Below are 17030 nucleotides of genomic sequence, written 5' to 3'. Positions count from 1 at the left end.
GTGATTCTTAAACTATGATCCCTCGCATACCACCAGTAGTAACGTGGCCTGTAAACCTGTTAAAAAAGTACAAATTCTCAGGTCCTTCCTCAGACCTACTGAATCAGAAACTTACGGAGTGGCGCCCAGTGGTATGCAAAGTTTTAACAAGCCCTCCATGTGATTCTGATACGTGCTAAAGTTTGAGGACTGCTGGTCTAGATTATTTTGCCTCCTGCTACCAAATTGATTATATTTTCCTAAAAAATGTCTCAGGGGGAGGAGGTTGTGGGAAAAGTACTTCTCCTTTAACTTGAATAGCCACGCTTCAGGGAAGGGTGCCTGTGAAAGTATGTGTGCATGCTGCCTTCTCTGAATTCCAGGGCAAGATCATTCTATTTTCATAAGCTGCAGCTGGTAGCAACTAGGAATATACTTCAGAGCCCTTGTTCCTGGCAACAGTGGCCGTTTTCCAGCCCATGCTGGCGTTGCCCTCAATGACTTCAGGAGAGGGATTCAGTCTCACAACCAAGACATCTAAAACTAAAATCATAGTGTCCCCCAATCCCCTCATTCTTGTAGTTCTCTGTCCCTTCTCAATGGATCATTGTACTCCTGGACTGCAGGGCTTTTAGGGTCACCCTTCACTCTTCTTTTCAGCCTTCTGTATCCATTTCTACCTCCTATACCACATCTTGGACCTTAGCATCAGGTGATGTCATAAACCTTCTCCCTGGCTCTATTGTCTCTTCAGTCCATCTTACTCACCACATACAGAGTCATTTTCCTTAAATAATCATCTCTGATTGCCATTTTCTTTTTAAGACTCTGCTGCCACTGCCTTCAGGCCAAACCCATTAGCCTGGCACACTGGCTCTCCAAAATCTGACACCAGTTGGGTCTTTCAGACCATCTGGGAGAGCCCTCCCCAGAGGGTCTACTCTCTGTCCCCTAACTGCAGTAGCCATTCCTCCCCTGGCTGATTCTATCTGCTGGGTTGGCAATGCCCTCACTCAACAGGTCTGCTTATTTAGAGCCTGTCCTTCCATCAAGGTCTAGCTCCAGTTTCACCTCCACATGAAGTCAACATGAAAGTACTCTTTCCAGACTCCAAATTTCCGTAGGCCTTTCATTCTGTCTTTAAAAGGCAACAAAGACTTTTATCTTCAGTTGTTACTGCTGCCATCTTTCCACGTGCGTTACTGGCTGTGAGAGGCTACAGTCTGTGTTTTGTCAGACTTTGTGTTCTCAGTGCCTGCTTGTGCTCCGTGAACATCCATCTACAAATGGAGAAAATACGCAAGTACCAAGTATTTAAGGATTTTTCAACATGTTTATATTTTAATGAGCTTTATTTGTGCATGTGTAATGTTCTTGTAAGTGTAAAAGATAAATCTGTTATAAATAATAAGCCTCATTATTTTACTGTTTTGACATCAGAAGTAGTATTAAGAAAATTTTCAAACATGAACATAGCTCAGCTTGCTTTTGAAGAGCTTGTGTAAAAATACAAGTTTATGAAGCCCATTTTCTTTGACCTAAAAACTTTTAATGCCACAGGTACATATATGTTAGTCTCATATTTTAGACACTGAACAAAATTCAATAACATAGTAAAGGCTTGAAAACACGTATTTTTTGCCATTGAAAAACAACTTTATTTAGTAGATAATTGTGGTAATTCTGCAAGAAGTTTGAAATATTTGGATTGGGAGAAAATAAAATTTCTAGCACACACTATTTTGTTATCTGTGTTATTAGTTCACCTTATTTTTCCTTTATAATATCAAAGTGTTTAGAATGTAATAATATTAATACTATTGTCATAATTAATACTAATTTAATAACTAAACTAACAACACTAACAGAAGAATATTAAAGCTTTACTAATGCACAATATGAATTCTTCAGTATTTTAAGTTGAATCACAGTTAAGCTGAATTATAGTTTCACCTTATAAGAAATGCAATTTTTCAATTTTTTAAGACTATCACAGGACCTACAACTAAAGAAATGCTTTCTTACAGATTCTAGTAAAAAAAATCTTTTAATGAGTTGATAAACACTAATAACTTTTTTCTAATCAAAATGCACATAGTATTTCTAAAACATTTAAATTTGTATTGGTAAATAGCTTGTGAACACTGGTCTTGTTTATTCCTCATTTGCATAGTAGAGGAAGTGCTTATTGAGGGCCTCCTATGTGTAATAATGCTTAAAGAAAGTTTGTTTTCAAACGTCGGTATACGTCGGTGTTATTTTTCAGTAAGTACAATGACTCACTAGGTCTATAAGCATTTTCGGGCTCCAAGCCCCCACACTGTGGCATGGCACCTTCAAACCCTTCCACCAACCAGCTCCTCCTGCTCTGCTCAGTTCCGTCTCAGCACCTCCCCTGCAGGCAGTCAACAACTCTCAGGCCCTTAGCTATCGCAGGTCCCTTCTAAGTCTGCACCTTGGGACAGGCTGCTCCTCTGCCTAGTGCCTTCTTCACTGGACAGCGCCCCCACCTGTCCAGATTGCTTAGTGTCTTTGTTGTGCACTGCCTTTACCCCAGTGGCTGAGCTCAGGGAAGTGCACTGGCCCATAGCAAGCTAATGTCGGAGAAGAGATAAAAGCAGAGTTGTAAGAAAACAGGATTTGTTTGAAGGAAATGGAATCCACAAAACTGTTTTATAATTCATCAGTGTAAATTTAGCCAGTATTTATCTAGGGCTGCTAGACAAACATTAAATATTGGGGAGTCACTGCTTATTTTACTGAACATAGAAGTTATCTGAAAGAGTGATCTCATCTAATTTACTTCTAGGAAGGGAGCTAAGTACTGGGAATCAGTCATTTTATATAAGTGGGAACTTTAATGTCTAGTTTCACATGTCTGTAGTCCTGGCCCCTTCCGTTTGATAGGGGCTCATGCCCTCCTTGAAACACTTTCTGCAGGGGCTTTGGTGACATCCTTCTGTTTTTGTTATTCTTTCCCTCTGGCTAGTTCTTCTCAGTCTCCTTTGCTCGTCTTCTGCACCTTCCTGACCTTTTGGAGTATCTGTGGGTCCTTTCCTCAGATTTCTTATGTTTTCCCATTAACTTGCTCCCCACATGCTATAAATAATTGGCTTTAAATAATTGTCTAAATAATGATGACTCTGCCTTTGTAGCCCTTATATCCCCAGCCCTGACTGAATCCCTTCTGAACACCAGGCTCATTTTCTCAGCTTCCACCCCTCAGGGCACTGTATAGTAAGTCATACCTACCAGGTCCAAACCTGAACTTCGTATAACAACTCATCAGCCTGTTCTTCCTTCAGTCTTCCCCATTGCAGAGGTGAATAGCAGCTTATCCTTGTATTTCCTCAGGTCAAAAACTTGGAGTCATCTTTGACTCTGTGTCTTCACATCTATAACGCTAACCCATCCTACAGAGAATATTCAGACTCTGACAATGGCTCATGACTCTTCCTACAATCCTGGTCCATGTCACTGTCATTTTTTGTCTGGAGAATCTTAATAGCTTTCTAATCAGCCTACTGGCTCCCACCTACATCATCTTGTATTTTATTCACAATGTGATAGCCAGAGGCTCCTTTTACAATTTAAATCAAATTTACTCAAAGCTAGCCAATAGCTCCTCATCTCACAGAATACAGTGAAGCAAGCCTCTAGCATGTCCCACAGGGCTCTCCATATGTCTGGGGTATTTCTCTGGCATTGAGCCTTTGCTGTTCATCTCCAGAAATACCTGCCTTCTCATTGTGCCTCATTCTCCTACCTCTGCATCTTTGCTCTGTTTAAGTCCTCTGCATGGAACACTGGACCCAGATGTTCATATGCCGCACTCTTACTGTATTCCAGAGTCTGCTAAAGCTGTCACCTCATCCGAGACCTTCCCTACCTAATATACTTTAGGTAAGTGACCTTGGTCACTCCGTTTCCCCTCATCTTGTCTTATTTATTATTCTAGTGCTTATTCTCTCACCTGATATATGAATTTCTTGTTTATTTATTCACTACCCACTTACATTACCTCTCTACTAGAAGTCAGTCTTTATGAGAGCATGAATGTTGTTTGCTGCTGTAACTTCAGCACTTAGAACAATATACAGCACATAAAAACAGTAAGTACCAATTGAATAAATGAATGGAAATCCTATTTTATTATATTTATATCCTCAACATTTATTCTTTCACACTTTCTCCAACACAGGGGGAAAATGAAGCTCATCACACTTTCTGTCATTATATCATCTCTTTGTTATATACTAAACTATCGCACTAGACAGTGTAAATGCACCAGATTTGACTAAATTTTCCTGGTAACAAAAGTTACAGTGTAGACTGGGAAACATTAAAATTGCACATATAATATTTCTTTTCCCAAAGTTCAGGAGAAAATTATTTAAGCTGAGCACTTCACAGAAAGTCACTATTCCTAAACATTTACTCCTATATACATGGATGTATTTTTTCTCTTTTGCAAAACAGCCTCGGAGAAGATGCCCCTCATTTTAGCCTTACCCCTCCTCTCATAATGAGACCTCATCCTCTCTGATAGTCTTTCCTGAAAATTCTAGTTTCTTTAACTTGCCTGAGGAGTTTATTTCACTCCAGTATCCGTCATCCATCCTCCATAAGTACGTTTCTCAAAGTCTGAGTAGAGAGTGACGCTGGGCCCTTTCATCAGTACAGTCTGTGGTGTCCTTGGGACTTGAACTTTGCAAAACAGCCCGTGATGGCACATTATGTCCAGTTCCCGTAGGACATGTCCATAGGGTTGTTCTCCGTGTTCTCTGCTGAGTAGCCGGCTGTTGTTTCCATATTGTTCTCTTTTGCTTTCACATAGCTCCCCAAAACAATTATTTTTTTGAGATGGTATCTAAATCCATAAAAAGGAAATTAAATATTTATCCCAGGATTATCCAGACTGGCCTCTCTCATAGTAGTTAGTACATTGTTATAAAAAACAATATTAGTACTTTTTTTATACCTTGACAGTTTATTTTTTTTTCTTTTAGCACTTTAAAGATGTTAGTCCATTTTCTTCTGGTACTCATGGTTTCTGATAAGAAGTCTGTGATCATTTTTAATTTTGTTTTCCTTTATTGTGTCTCTTTTTCTCTATTGCTTTTAAGATTTTTTAATCTTTTTTTTTTTTAGGAATCTGTGATTTACCTTGGCATGATTTTTTTTTATGTTTATTCTGCTTGGGGTTCATTAAGCATCCTGAATCTGTAAATTGTAGTTTTCACAAATTTGAAAATGCCTCAGCTGTTACTCCTTCACATATATTTTTCCTGCCCATCTGCATCTCCAAAGTATGTGTTATGTTAGAGTGCTTGATATTATTTTATAGGTCACTGATACTCTGTTCTTTTCTCAGTCTTTTAAACCTATTATTTAATATTGGATATTTTCCACTGTTAATTTCCATGATCTTTTCTTTTGCAGTGTCTTATCTTCAGTTGAGTGCATCCAGTATGCTTTTCATTGAAGACATTGTATTTGCCATTGTTAGGAGTTCAATTCACACACACACACACACACACACACACACACACTTCTCTCCTCACCTTGCTTCTACATTTTTGACTATGTGGAGTAGATTTAATTGGTATGCCCATCATCTCATTTCTGGATCTGTTTTTTTAACAATTTTTCTCTTGCATATGTGTCCTATTTTCCTGTTTCTTCCAGACCTAATAATTTTTGAATAGGTACAAGACATAAATTTTAAGTGTCATGGATACTAGATTATATTGTATTCCTTTAGTTTTAGGCTTTATTGTTCTTAGGCTTTAAGGCACAGGTGGCAAACACAAGATCTGCGGCCCTGCAGCCCTGCAGCCCTGCAGCCCTGCAGCCCTGCTGGAGGAATCCACCCCTCCCCCTTGTTTTATCTGACCTGGCATCTTGTTTCTACCTGGTGGCATCTCTGAGCTCTCCCTTAACTGTTAAGGGATGTTACATTTATACAGTCCTAAAATTACATTCAGCCCTTTGAAGCAACCAGCCAGAGGCTGATGTGGCCTTTGGTGAAAATAAGTTTGATGCCCCTGCTTTAAGGTAAATCCAGGGTGGCATTTAATTTAAGATAATATAATCCCACTACTAAAGCAATACCTTTTAAGGACTCTACTCAGTGGTCCATGCATTACAAGATCTTTGCACTCTGGCTTGTGGGAATGCAGACTCCCATGTCTTGTATGACCCCCTGGGCATTTTTCAGCTTATTGCTCTTTGACTTTCTTTTTCATCTTTCTTCTCTAGCTTCAGTAGTCTCTTCTCACTCGTACAGAGATCAGGACTCAGGAAAATACTCAAAGTGCCCCCCGTGTAGGTAGGTCTCTGGAGCACTCTTGCTCTCCCTGTGAGACCTCGTCCTCTCTGATAGTCATTCCTGAAAATTCTAGTTTCTTTAAATTGCCTGAACTTTGATCTCTGCCTACTTACTTTAGTGAGACTCTAGGTCTGTGGGGACTTTTTCCTTCTTGCACCACAGCCTGGAAACAGCCATAGGCAGAAGCTGGGGCAGTCATAGGGCTCAGCTCCTCTCTTCCCCTCTTGGGGCCTTTTCATCCTGCACTGTGTGTCTTGCCCAGTTTTTGAGTGTAGGATAGCCTTGACTCCTGTCACTCCGTCATGGCCACAAATGGACATTTTAATTTGCAAGAAGTTAGAAAAAAATTTAGTTGTAAGAAATTCTGAACCTGTACACAAATTACAAAAATTGCTTTTTCTTGGAATTGCTGCTTAATTTGATTTGAATCAGTAAAGATTGGGTGTGTTCTATTTCACAGACATTGATACTCTATTAGCATAAATTATTTTTAGCATTTACAAGTAAGTAGGGTTAAATTTGCATCATAAATATTCATGAAAAATTGCTTTGGTATCCAAGTGGGTTATAACAACACCCGGAGTGCTCCAGATTTCATTTGAAATAAAATGTAGCCAAGATGTTTCAATAATACCAGTGGGAAACAAATCTAATTACCTGATATGAATATCAGATCATTTATATTCATTTACTCATCTGATCAACAAACACTGAGGATTTAAAGATAAATAAGACATAGTTTCTGCTTCCTGTGAAGGTCGTAGTCTGTAAGAGAAAATAGACATACAAACGATTAACTGTCATATGGTAGGATATAGTAGGATTGCAGGGTAAGGATGTTAGCTGAGAGATATATAAAGTGCCACAGAAACACAGAAAAAGTTGGGAAGGGCAGGAAATTAAATTAATAAAAGACATCACCTCCCATCATCTATTCATTTATTCAGTTAATGTCAGTAGGCACCAGTAGTGTGCTCTGCACTGTGCTAAGGTCCAACAATACAATTCCTCCTCTAGGAGAGGCATCGCTAATAATGCACTTCAGTGCAATAGGTGCTATGGCTGAGATGTGCACAGGGAGCCACAGAAATGGAGAGGAAGGGCACCTCAGCCCAGAGGCAAGTGATCAGGGACTGCCTCTGAGTGAGACTGAGCCCCATACAGGAAAAAGGCTTGTGACAGAGAGCATCACTATTCAGGAACCATCAGGTACGCAGTGTGACAAGAGCATGGGATTCAAAGAGCAACTATTGGGTAAATAGCTAAGAGGGCAGGTCTTTGAGGGCTGGTTGTGTTTTCCTATAGCATTTGGAAGAAAATGGGTAATCTCTCTCTCTCATGCTCTCGCTGTGTGTACGCGCACGTGTGTGTGTGTGTGTGTGTGTGTAGAATGAGAGTGATAGATTTATGTCTTAGGAAGTTCACTCCAGTGATAGAATGGAGGGAAGTGAAACGAGAAACAGAAAAGTCAACCTGAAAGTTAAACTGATTCAGTAATCCAGGAGATAAATGCATAAATGATAAGGACCACAGTGAGGGAGAAGTGCAGGGACTGGAGACAAAGGGATAAGGAGACGGAATGGGGAATTATTTAGAAGGTTCAGTGCCTAACTAGATGATATGCAGGGTGATGGAGAGAATTGAGTCTATGATGACTTCCAATTTTCTGACCTCTAAGGCTAATTGTACTCATTGGGGCCTATGACCTCTAAAGGGGTTTGCATACCCAGGGGAGAGCTCAAGACAACCCAATGGAGTAAAAGAAAAAGTAACAGGATTCCATTTATATTCTTCTGTTTTTTAGTTTCTATTTGTATGTGTCTTACAAAGTAAACAGTAAACTCATACAGTAGCATTTGTACATAATTTATGGGGAACTTGAGGTGCCTAGAGAACATTTAGGCAGTAATTTCCAGTGGCAATAAGGGTCTAGATCAGATAAGACTGTCCAACAGAATTTACTGTGATCATGGAAACACTAAATATGTACTGTCCAGTATAGTAGCTGGTAGCCACATATGACTACTGAGCACTTGAAATATGGCTAGTGCAGCTGAGGAACTGAAAAAATTAATTTATTTAAATTTAAATAGCCACATGTGGCTGAGGGTTACCATTTTGGAAAGCACAGATATAAACTTAGAAGAGAGACCAGGCTTTCATTTATTCAGTGCATTACTGGCTAAGCATGTCACATACACTGTTAGGCAATTCATTCATCCCAACTGCCCTGCTGAGCAGACAGTTTTGTACAGGCACCACTCAGAGGTACCGTGAGTGCAGTTCCAGACCACTGCGATGCAGGGGGTCATAGTTTCTTTTTTTGCCATTGCAGGGTTTTTGCCTTCAATTTGTAAAAAAAACAACGTCTGTGCAGTTCAGTAAAGTGGAACACTATAAAATGAGGTGTGCCTGCAGAAGAAGAAGTTTTCCTTTATCCTTTTGATAGTAAAAGTTTATATTTCAAAGAAGAGCATATTTGCTTTGAAGTATGTGTACTTTCTAGATATTCTCCACTAGTACAGAATATTTATTTACCTTTCATAACCAAGTGACCATTTTCTATTTTTCTTTCAGATGGCTTGCTCTGTTAGAGATTGAAATATGTATTATTTTATTATTTTATTATTATGACTGTAGTCTTCTAGATCCACTGCCAAAACAGGTAAGTGATTTCAGAATTTTGAAGAGTATGACTTTTGAATTTGATGTAAACTCTCATTCCTTGGTTTTAATTACTAGAGATGATCTACTGATTTTCTCACTTAGTCTGATGTTAACAGGAGCCTTACATTGAGGCAGGCTGAGAAGACCCTCACTTCATTCTGTTTTAATCTATGGGCTATGTCATCACAAGACCAGGACCTAATAGCAGTGTTGCCACCACTTAGTGTCAGAGCCTCTTACATGAATTTACCAACCTTAACTCCTTTTCCTGGGTTAAATAAACATGGCCTTGATGTTGAACTTGTGTCTCTAGAAAGGTGTGTATGTGAGTCCAAAAGTGAACCATCAGTTTTGGAGGCAAGTCGTAGCCCTTGGGCTACCTCTAAATCAACAGTAAAAACATTGAACCAAAAATGAAAAGGCTGTGACATTTTCCAGCCTCTGACCATTGAGTGTTCCAGCCATTTAACTCCTCTGTTTTCTAGAGTTCTGTTCTCCTAGACCAATGGCTCTCAAACTGGTGGGAACAATAGAATCACCTGTGTGTCCCCTTAGAACACAGCCTACTGGGCCCCACCCCTAGATTTTCTGATCCAGTAAGTGGGGAGAGGGTCAAGAGTTTCTATTACTAACGAGTTCTGGTACTGCTGATGCTGATGCTCTACACAGTTTGAGGATCACTGTCTGAGAAAATAAGGGGAAATGCAATTTAATTCCAACTGTTTGGAAGTCATTTTGAAAACTCTGGGGAATAGGAGCTATTTAAACTGAGGGTAAGGCTCAGAAATTAAGCATTGCAATCACAGGGCTGTTCACATAGCATGTTGTGCTTTAGTTTATGCTTGATGTAATAAAGCTTAATATATGGAGGGATAAATGAAACTCCCAGGTGACATTTCAATAGAAATTATGTAAGTGCATAAGTGACGCACACAATATCATATTAGTCACAAAGGTACATATTTCAGCACTTTCCCTTGATTTCTCTTGCACTTCTATTTTGAGAACAAGTAACTATCAGTCACAAGGAGTTCTCAAAATCCTACAGCAAAAGGGAATCAAAACACCCTTCATGAAGGTTTTCAGCTGAGTACAGTATTGTTAGCAAAATAAAAATTAGAGCCAAGCTTTATAGACACCAAGTACTAGCCCCTGGTCCCCCAAGTTAAATGTCACAATTCTGCCCAGGACTGACTCAGCATTCAACTATCTTCCCACTAGCAAGACACAGAAATACCTTTTCAGGTGAGAAGAATGACATTTGTCAAAACCATGTGACACCTAACACAAGAGATAAGGAATTTTGACCAGATCTTTAACCAAGATTTTTCCCAATACTTTCTTTTTTTAATTTTTTATTTTTAAATATATTTTATTGATTATGCTATTACAGTTGTCCCATTTCCCCGCTTCATTCCCCTCCACCATGCACACCCTCTCCCACCCACATTCCCCCCTTTAGTTCATGCCCATGTGTCATAAGTTCTTTAGCTTCTACATTTCCCATACTATTCTTGCCCTCCCCCTGTCTATTTTCTACCTACCATCTATGCTACTTATTCTCTGTACCTTTTCTCCCTCTCTCCTCCTCCCACTCCCCTGTTGCTAACCCTCCATGTGATCTCCATTTCTGTGGTTCTGTTCCTGTTCTAGTTGCTCGCTTTGTTTTGTTTTTGTTTTGGGTGTGGTTGTTAATAATTGTGAGTTTGCTGTCATTTTACTATACATGTTTTTATCTTCTTTTTCTTAGATAAATCCCTTTAACATTTCATAAAGTAAGGGCTTGGTGATGATGAACTCCTTTAACTTGACCTTATCTGAGAAGCACTTTATCTGCGCTTCCATCCTAAATAAAAGCTTTGCTGGATAGAGCAATCTTGGATGTAGGTCCTTGCCTTTCTTGACTTGGAATACTTCTTTCCAGCCCCTTCTTGCCTGCAAGGTCCCTTTTGAGAAATCAGCTGACAGTCTGATGGGAATTCCTTTGTAGGTGACTGTCTCCTTATCTCTTGCTGCTTCTAGGATTCTCTCCTTCATTTTCACCTTGGGTAATGTAATTATGATGTGCCTTGGTGTGTTTCTCCTTGGGTCCAACTTCTTTGGGACTCTCTGAGCTTCCTGGAAGTCTATTTCCTTTACCAGATTGGGGAAGTTCTCCTATATTATTTGTTCAAATAACTTTTCCACTTGTTGCTCTTCCTCTTCTCCTTCTGGTATCCCTATAATTCGTATGTTTAAAGATGTCCTGGAGGTTCCTAAGCTGCTTCTCATTTTTTGAATTCTTGTTTCTTCACTCTTTTCTGTTTGGTTGTTTCTTCCTTTTGGTCCATTTCATTGATCTGAGTCCCAGTTTCCTTCCCATCACCATTGGTTCCCTGTGCATTTTCCTTTATTTCACTTAGTGTAGCCTTCATTTCTTTTCATCTAGTTTGTGTCTAAATTCAACCAATTTTGTGAGCATCCTGATCACCAGTGCTTTGAACTGTGCATCTGATAGGTTGGCTATCTCTTAGTCACTTAGTTGTATTTGCTGTGGAGCTATGATCTGTTCTTCCGTTTGAGTCTTTTTTCGTCTTGTTGCACCTGTTATATATGAGGGGCGGAGCCTTAGGTGTTCACCAGGGCAAGGCACCCCAGTTGCTGGGTTGTGATGTTGTATGTGGGGGCGGGTTCTGAGAGGGAATAATGATGCTTGCTCTGCTCTCTGTCAGACTTCAGTTGCTTCTACTGCTTCCCCCAGGCAAACTGGGCCTTTCTGGTGCTAATTCACATGTGGGTGGGCTTGTGCACATTCTAGGACCCTGTGGGTCTCTCTAATGAACTCTGCTGTGAGGCTGGGAGTCTCTTCCAGCACCTCAACTCCCACAAGTGTTTTCCATCAGTGCCCTGAGGCTCTGTTTCCCAGTGCTGGGACCCTGGGTTGTGCACAGTGCCTTGCTTCACAATCGCCACCTGGCTGGGTCTGCCCATTGCCACTCTGTTCCTGGGGTCTGCCAGCCACCACCTGTGTGCCCAGGGTCCACCCTCTTTGGTCTTGTGCACCCAGGTTGCCTTAGGCACCCGGTGCCACTGCTTTTTGTGTGGCAACCCCTCTCCTCCCGGCTGCCCGACTCTGTCCTTCCTACCAGTCTGGATGAATGTGTCTGCTTTAACTCCTTGGTTGTCTGACTTCCATATAATTCAGTTTTCTGTCAGTTATGGTTGTTATTTTGTTTCTAAATCGTTGTTGTCCTTATTTGGTTGTGCAAGGAGGCACAGTGTGTCTACCTATGCCTCCATCTTGGCCAGAAGTCCCCCAACACTTTCTTCCTAGCTAAGAATTCCATTATTTGCTCTATTATACCATTTTACATATGTCCTATTTCTGTTTTGTTACTACCAAGAACATTTTTTTAAAGAAATGCTATCTCAGTTTGTCAAAAGTATAGGTCTCAGTGAATTCTCATGATCTCAAAGGACATTTTATTTCATTAATTCTTGTTCTAGAAAGAGAAATGTCAATTAAAATTATTTAATTATTAGACTTGTTTTATTGGAATACTAAGTTGTAAAATGAGGTCATCAAAAACTGGGGAAATGATCTTCAAATTACCAAATTCTTGCAGGGCCTGGGAGGGAATGGGTTGCTGGGGCATGTTCTGAACACTCCTCTTCCTACACACAAAATTGTGGCTGCAATTTTGGAGTCCACGGAAACCCTGCACTCATTCTCTCGATTTCCCCTAAAAGTCTCCTTGCTAAGGAGCCCATTCTGTGCCTGGTTGCAGTCAAACTGGACAGTAGACTGATGTCTTAAGTTGAATCAGTCTCCTCTTTCCTCACTTTGCATCTCCCCCTCAGCCCTCAAGGTTGACAGAGCAGGTTGCTTTTCCTTTTCAGGCTTTTAAGTCTCAAGAACCTCTGCATTATTTGCAGTAAGTTGACCTGCTCTCATCTCCATATACATTCATTCTTTATTCATAACTAGGGAGAAAGAATTAGAACATTCACAGCCCATAAAATATGCTTTTGGAAGTTATAATCTTTGGCATATTGTAATAGTGATTCATTCATACCACCAACACCTCGTTGCTTTTAAAACATCCACAATATGTGGCATAGAGGTCTCACCCAGCAATTATAAATGAGCTGTCACAGTGCCGGGACAGAAATGTAGGAAGAGCCTTACTTGTGGTATCCTCTTTAGCCAGACAAAGTGAAGGGAGGGTGGCAGGTAAAACAGTGATGGGATTGCCATTAGAATAAGGGATTGCCTTTTTTTCTGTCCCTTGAATGGGAGACTCACATTGATGAAACTCATCAAGCAAACACTCCCAATATTGTAAATCTAAGTTCTGCACGTTTTAGGGATAATTTAATATAATTGGGTAAACCTTAGGTCTAAAACTGTTAGCTTTGTCTTCTAATTTCCACATGTCTTCTGCCTTTCTGCTTCTAGCGTTCTCTCCATTTGCTGGGTGTCCAGCAGCCAGAAGGACAATGCCGAATTGCATATAAACAGAGAAAATGACCCCTGGGCTAAGGAGGGCCAGGCCGTCTGGAGGAGTAACTGCCCCTCATCCACTAGCCTGGCAGCACCTAGGCTTGAGCGCAACCAAAATAGTCTGCTGAACTTTGCTTTAGTATTTAGTTCCAGAAGATGTCCACATAGTGCCTGTGTTTGGAATCTCAAGGGTAGACCAAGAATCTGACATCACTCTCACTGATAGAAAGACCTGAATATGTGGTTTACAGAAAATATTAACTGATCAAGAGCAAGAGGCATTTCTTAAGAAGTTGGAATTTGGTTCACGCAAAACCATATTTTAACTTTACATAGAAATAATACCATTTGAATGAAAACTTTAATACATTAATTCTGTGAAGACAATGTACTTAAATTTCTGGTTTTGGAAAGGCTAGCATCAAAAAATATTCAGTAGTGATTTCTGGAAACTGTCTATTTTTTTTAATATAATTCTTAATTAGCAATTGGAATTATTAAGCTCTATTAATATAATTCTTTATTGTAAACAGGTCTAATGTTCAAAGTATAGCTTTCTAAGACCTGTGAAGACAGGAAGCATGTCTCACAGTCGTTTCTACACTCAGCTGCATCGAGGACAGTACCTGTCCATAAGGCATGTTTAATAAATGTATGTAGATTGATATATTGATTTGTATTTTAATTAAGGTGAAAGCACTCTTTTAACGCAAGGTGTTTATAATGACAGTTTAAGATGACATCTTTGCTAATGTGTGGGAATACAATGATGTGTCAAGGCGAATAGCAACGTTTGACTCTATTACTTGCCTTATGCTTGAAATATTTACTGCGAGACCCAGAAAAGAAATTGTGTCATGTTCAGGGGAGGTATATCACAATAATAACAGAGTGATCAGTGATGTCATGGTTTGCCCTCTAATATGCAATAAAATGCTGCTTGCCTCCTTTATTTCACAATAAGTAAGCTTTGTAGTGAGTGCCTGTTGTCCTCCGGATTATTTGCTCCCTGTGCTAGAATTATCTCATGGGGCTGGCAATGATTGCTTAGTCATGTATTTCCTACCAACGAGCTGATGACTCCCTAGGAGAAAATTAAGTACTTTGGAGTATATTAACTCTTCCAGACTAATAGTGATTTTGAAGCTTAGCTAGCAGCTTGTAGCTCAACTTAGCAGGTGTAGGGGTCTGGAGACCAAAGGGGCTGACGAAAGTGCAGAAATCCACAGCAGATCTGAGAGTTGTAGACTATAATCTGGCAAACTCCACTAACTATGGCAGGTGTGTTCCCAGGGCAGGGTCACAGTAAAACACTGTATTTGCAGATGATACACACTTCAGCTGAATTTGCAACCACTCAGGGCTATGTTTCTATCATTATTGCTTGGTCAGGATGAATGTTAGCTGACAAGTTCATGCACTATAAAAAGAATGTAACACCATTTGGTTCTGCACTTCTGTCAGTAAGTACATGAACTCTTTTGTTCCAGGCTGCCAAATAAAGATGAAGATATAATCTGTGTCCATTTCCTTCCTTGTAACAAGGAAAAGGATTTTTTGTTTTGTTTTTTTAAATCGCATGTGCCACAACAGCTACTGCCACAAGGATGCTCTGCATCTAGGTGATCTCACATTGTGTTAAAACACTATCAAAACTACACTCAGGGTTCCATTCTCATGACCTGGCCAGCACTGCAGCCACCCTCACATTCCCCTGCTAGACTTGTCACTCTGCCCCTAACTACTTGTCCTCTGAAACTTGAAATCAAGGCAGTCTGTCCTTCTCCAGAGCCTTCTACCCTCCTAATTCTCTCACTCATTTATTCTCACAACACTTATTTTTCAGCTTCCCTGGAAGCCTAGTTCTCCAACTGACTATTTCTTATCAGATTTCTTCCGCCTTCACTCCCTCCTCTCTCTAACAGATACTCCTTAGGTGACCTCCATCCCCATGACCTAATCACCTCTGAAGGCATAGCCTCCTTATACCATCAACTTTGGGGATGAAGATTTGAACATAAATTGCGGGGTTGGGGGGAGGTGTAAACATTCAGACCATGGCAGGAAGTAATCTTCCACAGTTTTACTTTCTCAGTAGAGTCCACTATGTGTTTTGCTCCAGTGGAGGACCCTGGACAGCTCTCACCCACAGGGTTTAGGAGAGCCCTCTGCTCAGGGGCCCTGCTCTTCCTGGTTAAGCAGCCGAAAAGTTTGCAGGTGGATGTGGGCCAACACACTGGGCTTTCCCTAGATCAATATCTCTAGTTTAAAAAATGGTTTTAGAACTAAAAGTCTCTATTAGATATTGGGCTTAGGATAATTTTTAAAAACTAGAGTTTTGTTTGTTTTACAGTCATTTTTTGTATTTTAATAAATGACTGTAGGTTATTACTGACAAAAGTACAACTTTATGGCCCTGACCGGGTAGCTCAGATGGTTAAATCATTGTCCTAATGCACCAAAGTTGCAGGTTTGATTCCCAGTCAGGGCACATATAAGAAAACCACAATGAGATACCACTTCACACCAGTCAGAATGGCCATCATAAAGAAAGCAACAAACAGCAAGTGTTGGAGAGGTTGTGGAGAAAAAGGGACCCTAGTGCACTGTTGGTAGGATTACAGACTGGTACAACCACTATGGAAAACAGTATGGAATTTTCTAAGAAAACTAAAAATGGATCTGCCTTTTGACCCAGCAATTCCACTGCTAGGATCATATCCTAAGAACCCTAAAACACCAATCCAAAAGAACCTGTGCACTCCAATGTTCATAGCAGCACAATTTACAATAGCCAAGTGTTGGAAGCAACCTAGGTGCCCATCAGTAAATGAATGGATCAAAAAATTACGGTACATTTACACAATGGAATTCTATGCAGCAGAAAGAAAGAAGGAGCTCCTTTGCAACATCATGGATGGAACTGGAAAGCATTATGCTAAGCGAAATAAGCCAGGCAGTGAAAGACAAATACCATATGGTCTCACCTTTAACAGGAACCTAAACAAAACAAAGAAACAAGCAAAATATAACCAAAGACATTGAAATAGAGAACAGGCTGACAGTTGCCAGAGGGAAGAGGGGAGGGAATTTCAGGGGGAAAGGGAAAGGATTTACAGGAACAAGTATAAAGGACACATGGACAAAAACTAGCGGGGGGAGTGGAAATGGGAGGGAGGTGGGGAGGGCTGGGGGTTGTGGGCTGGGATGGGAGTAAAAGACAGAAAACTGTACTTGAACAATTAAAAAAAATTTTTAAAAACACAAAAAAAGAATCAACCAACAAATGCATAAATAAGTGAAACAACAGATGTCTCTCTCTGTCTCTAAAATAAAAAATTTAAGAGTACAACTTTATGAATAAACTATTTGTTTTCTTAACTAAATGCCTACTTTCTAGAAACAAATGATATGACCTTTTGTCATTTAAGCAATTACTGTATGCCTGGAACTTTGCTAAGCCCATTTCATCCACCCACTTATTCTAACAATAATACAGGTTTGTTTCTATTAGAGTCCCCCCTTTACAAATGAGAGAAGGGGAGCTCAGAGAGACTGAGTGACTTACCT

The 17030-nt window shown here is 40.1% G+C and overlaps 1 protein-coding gene across 2 annotated transcripts in view; it reads left to right on the top strand.

Moving 5' to 3' along the window:
* LOC123821656 (24-hydroxycholesterol 7-alpha-hydroxylase) overlaps nt 1–14976 on the top strand; it is an 81497-nt gene extending 66521 nt beyond the window's left edge. For both annotated transcript variants that reach the window (XM_045843270.1, XM_045843272.1), the window contains 2 exons: nt 8888–8975; nt 13416–14976. In XM_045843270.1, coding sequence (XP_045699226.1) covers nt 8888–8975; nt 13416–13487 — 160 coding nt within the window. In that variant the 3' untranslated portion in view covers nt 13488–14976. The remainder of the gene's footprint in view (nt 1–8887; nt 8976–13415) is intronic.
* Nucleotides 14977–17030: the final 2054 nt, after the last annotated feature.

Source organism: Phyllostomus hastatus, unplaced genomic scaffold, assembly GCF_019186645.2.
Source record: "Phyllostomus hastatus isolate PE091 unplaced genomic scaffold, TTU_PhHast_1.1 phas_contig_40, whole genome shotgun sequence".
Classification (NCBI taxonomy): domain Eukaryota; kingdom Metazoa; phylum Chordata; class Mammalia; order Chiroptera; family Phyllostomidae; genus Phyllostomus; species Phyllostomus hastatus.
This window is presented reverse-complemented; position numbering and strand designations above follow the sequence as displayed.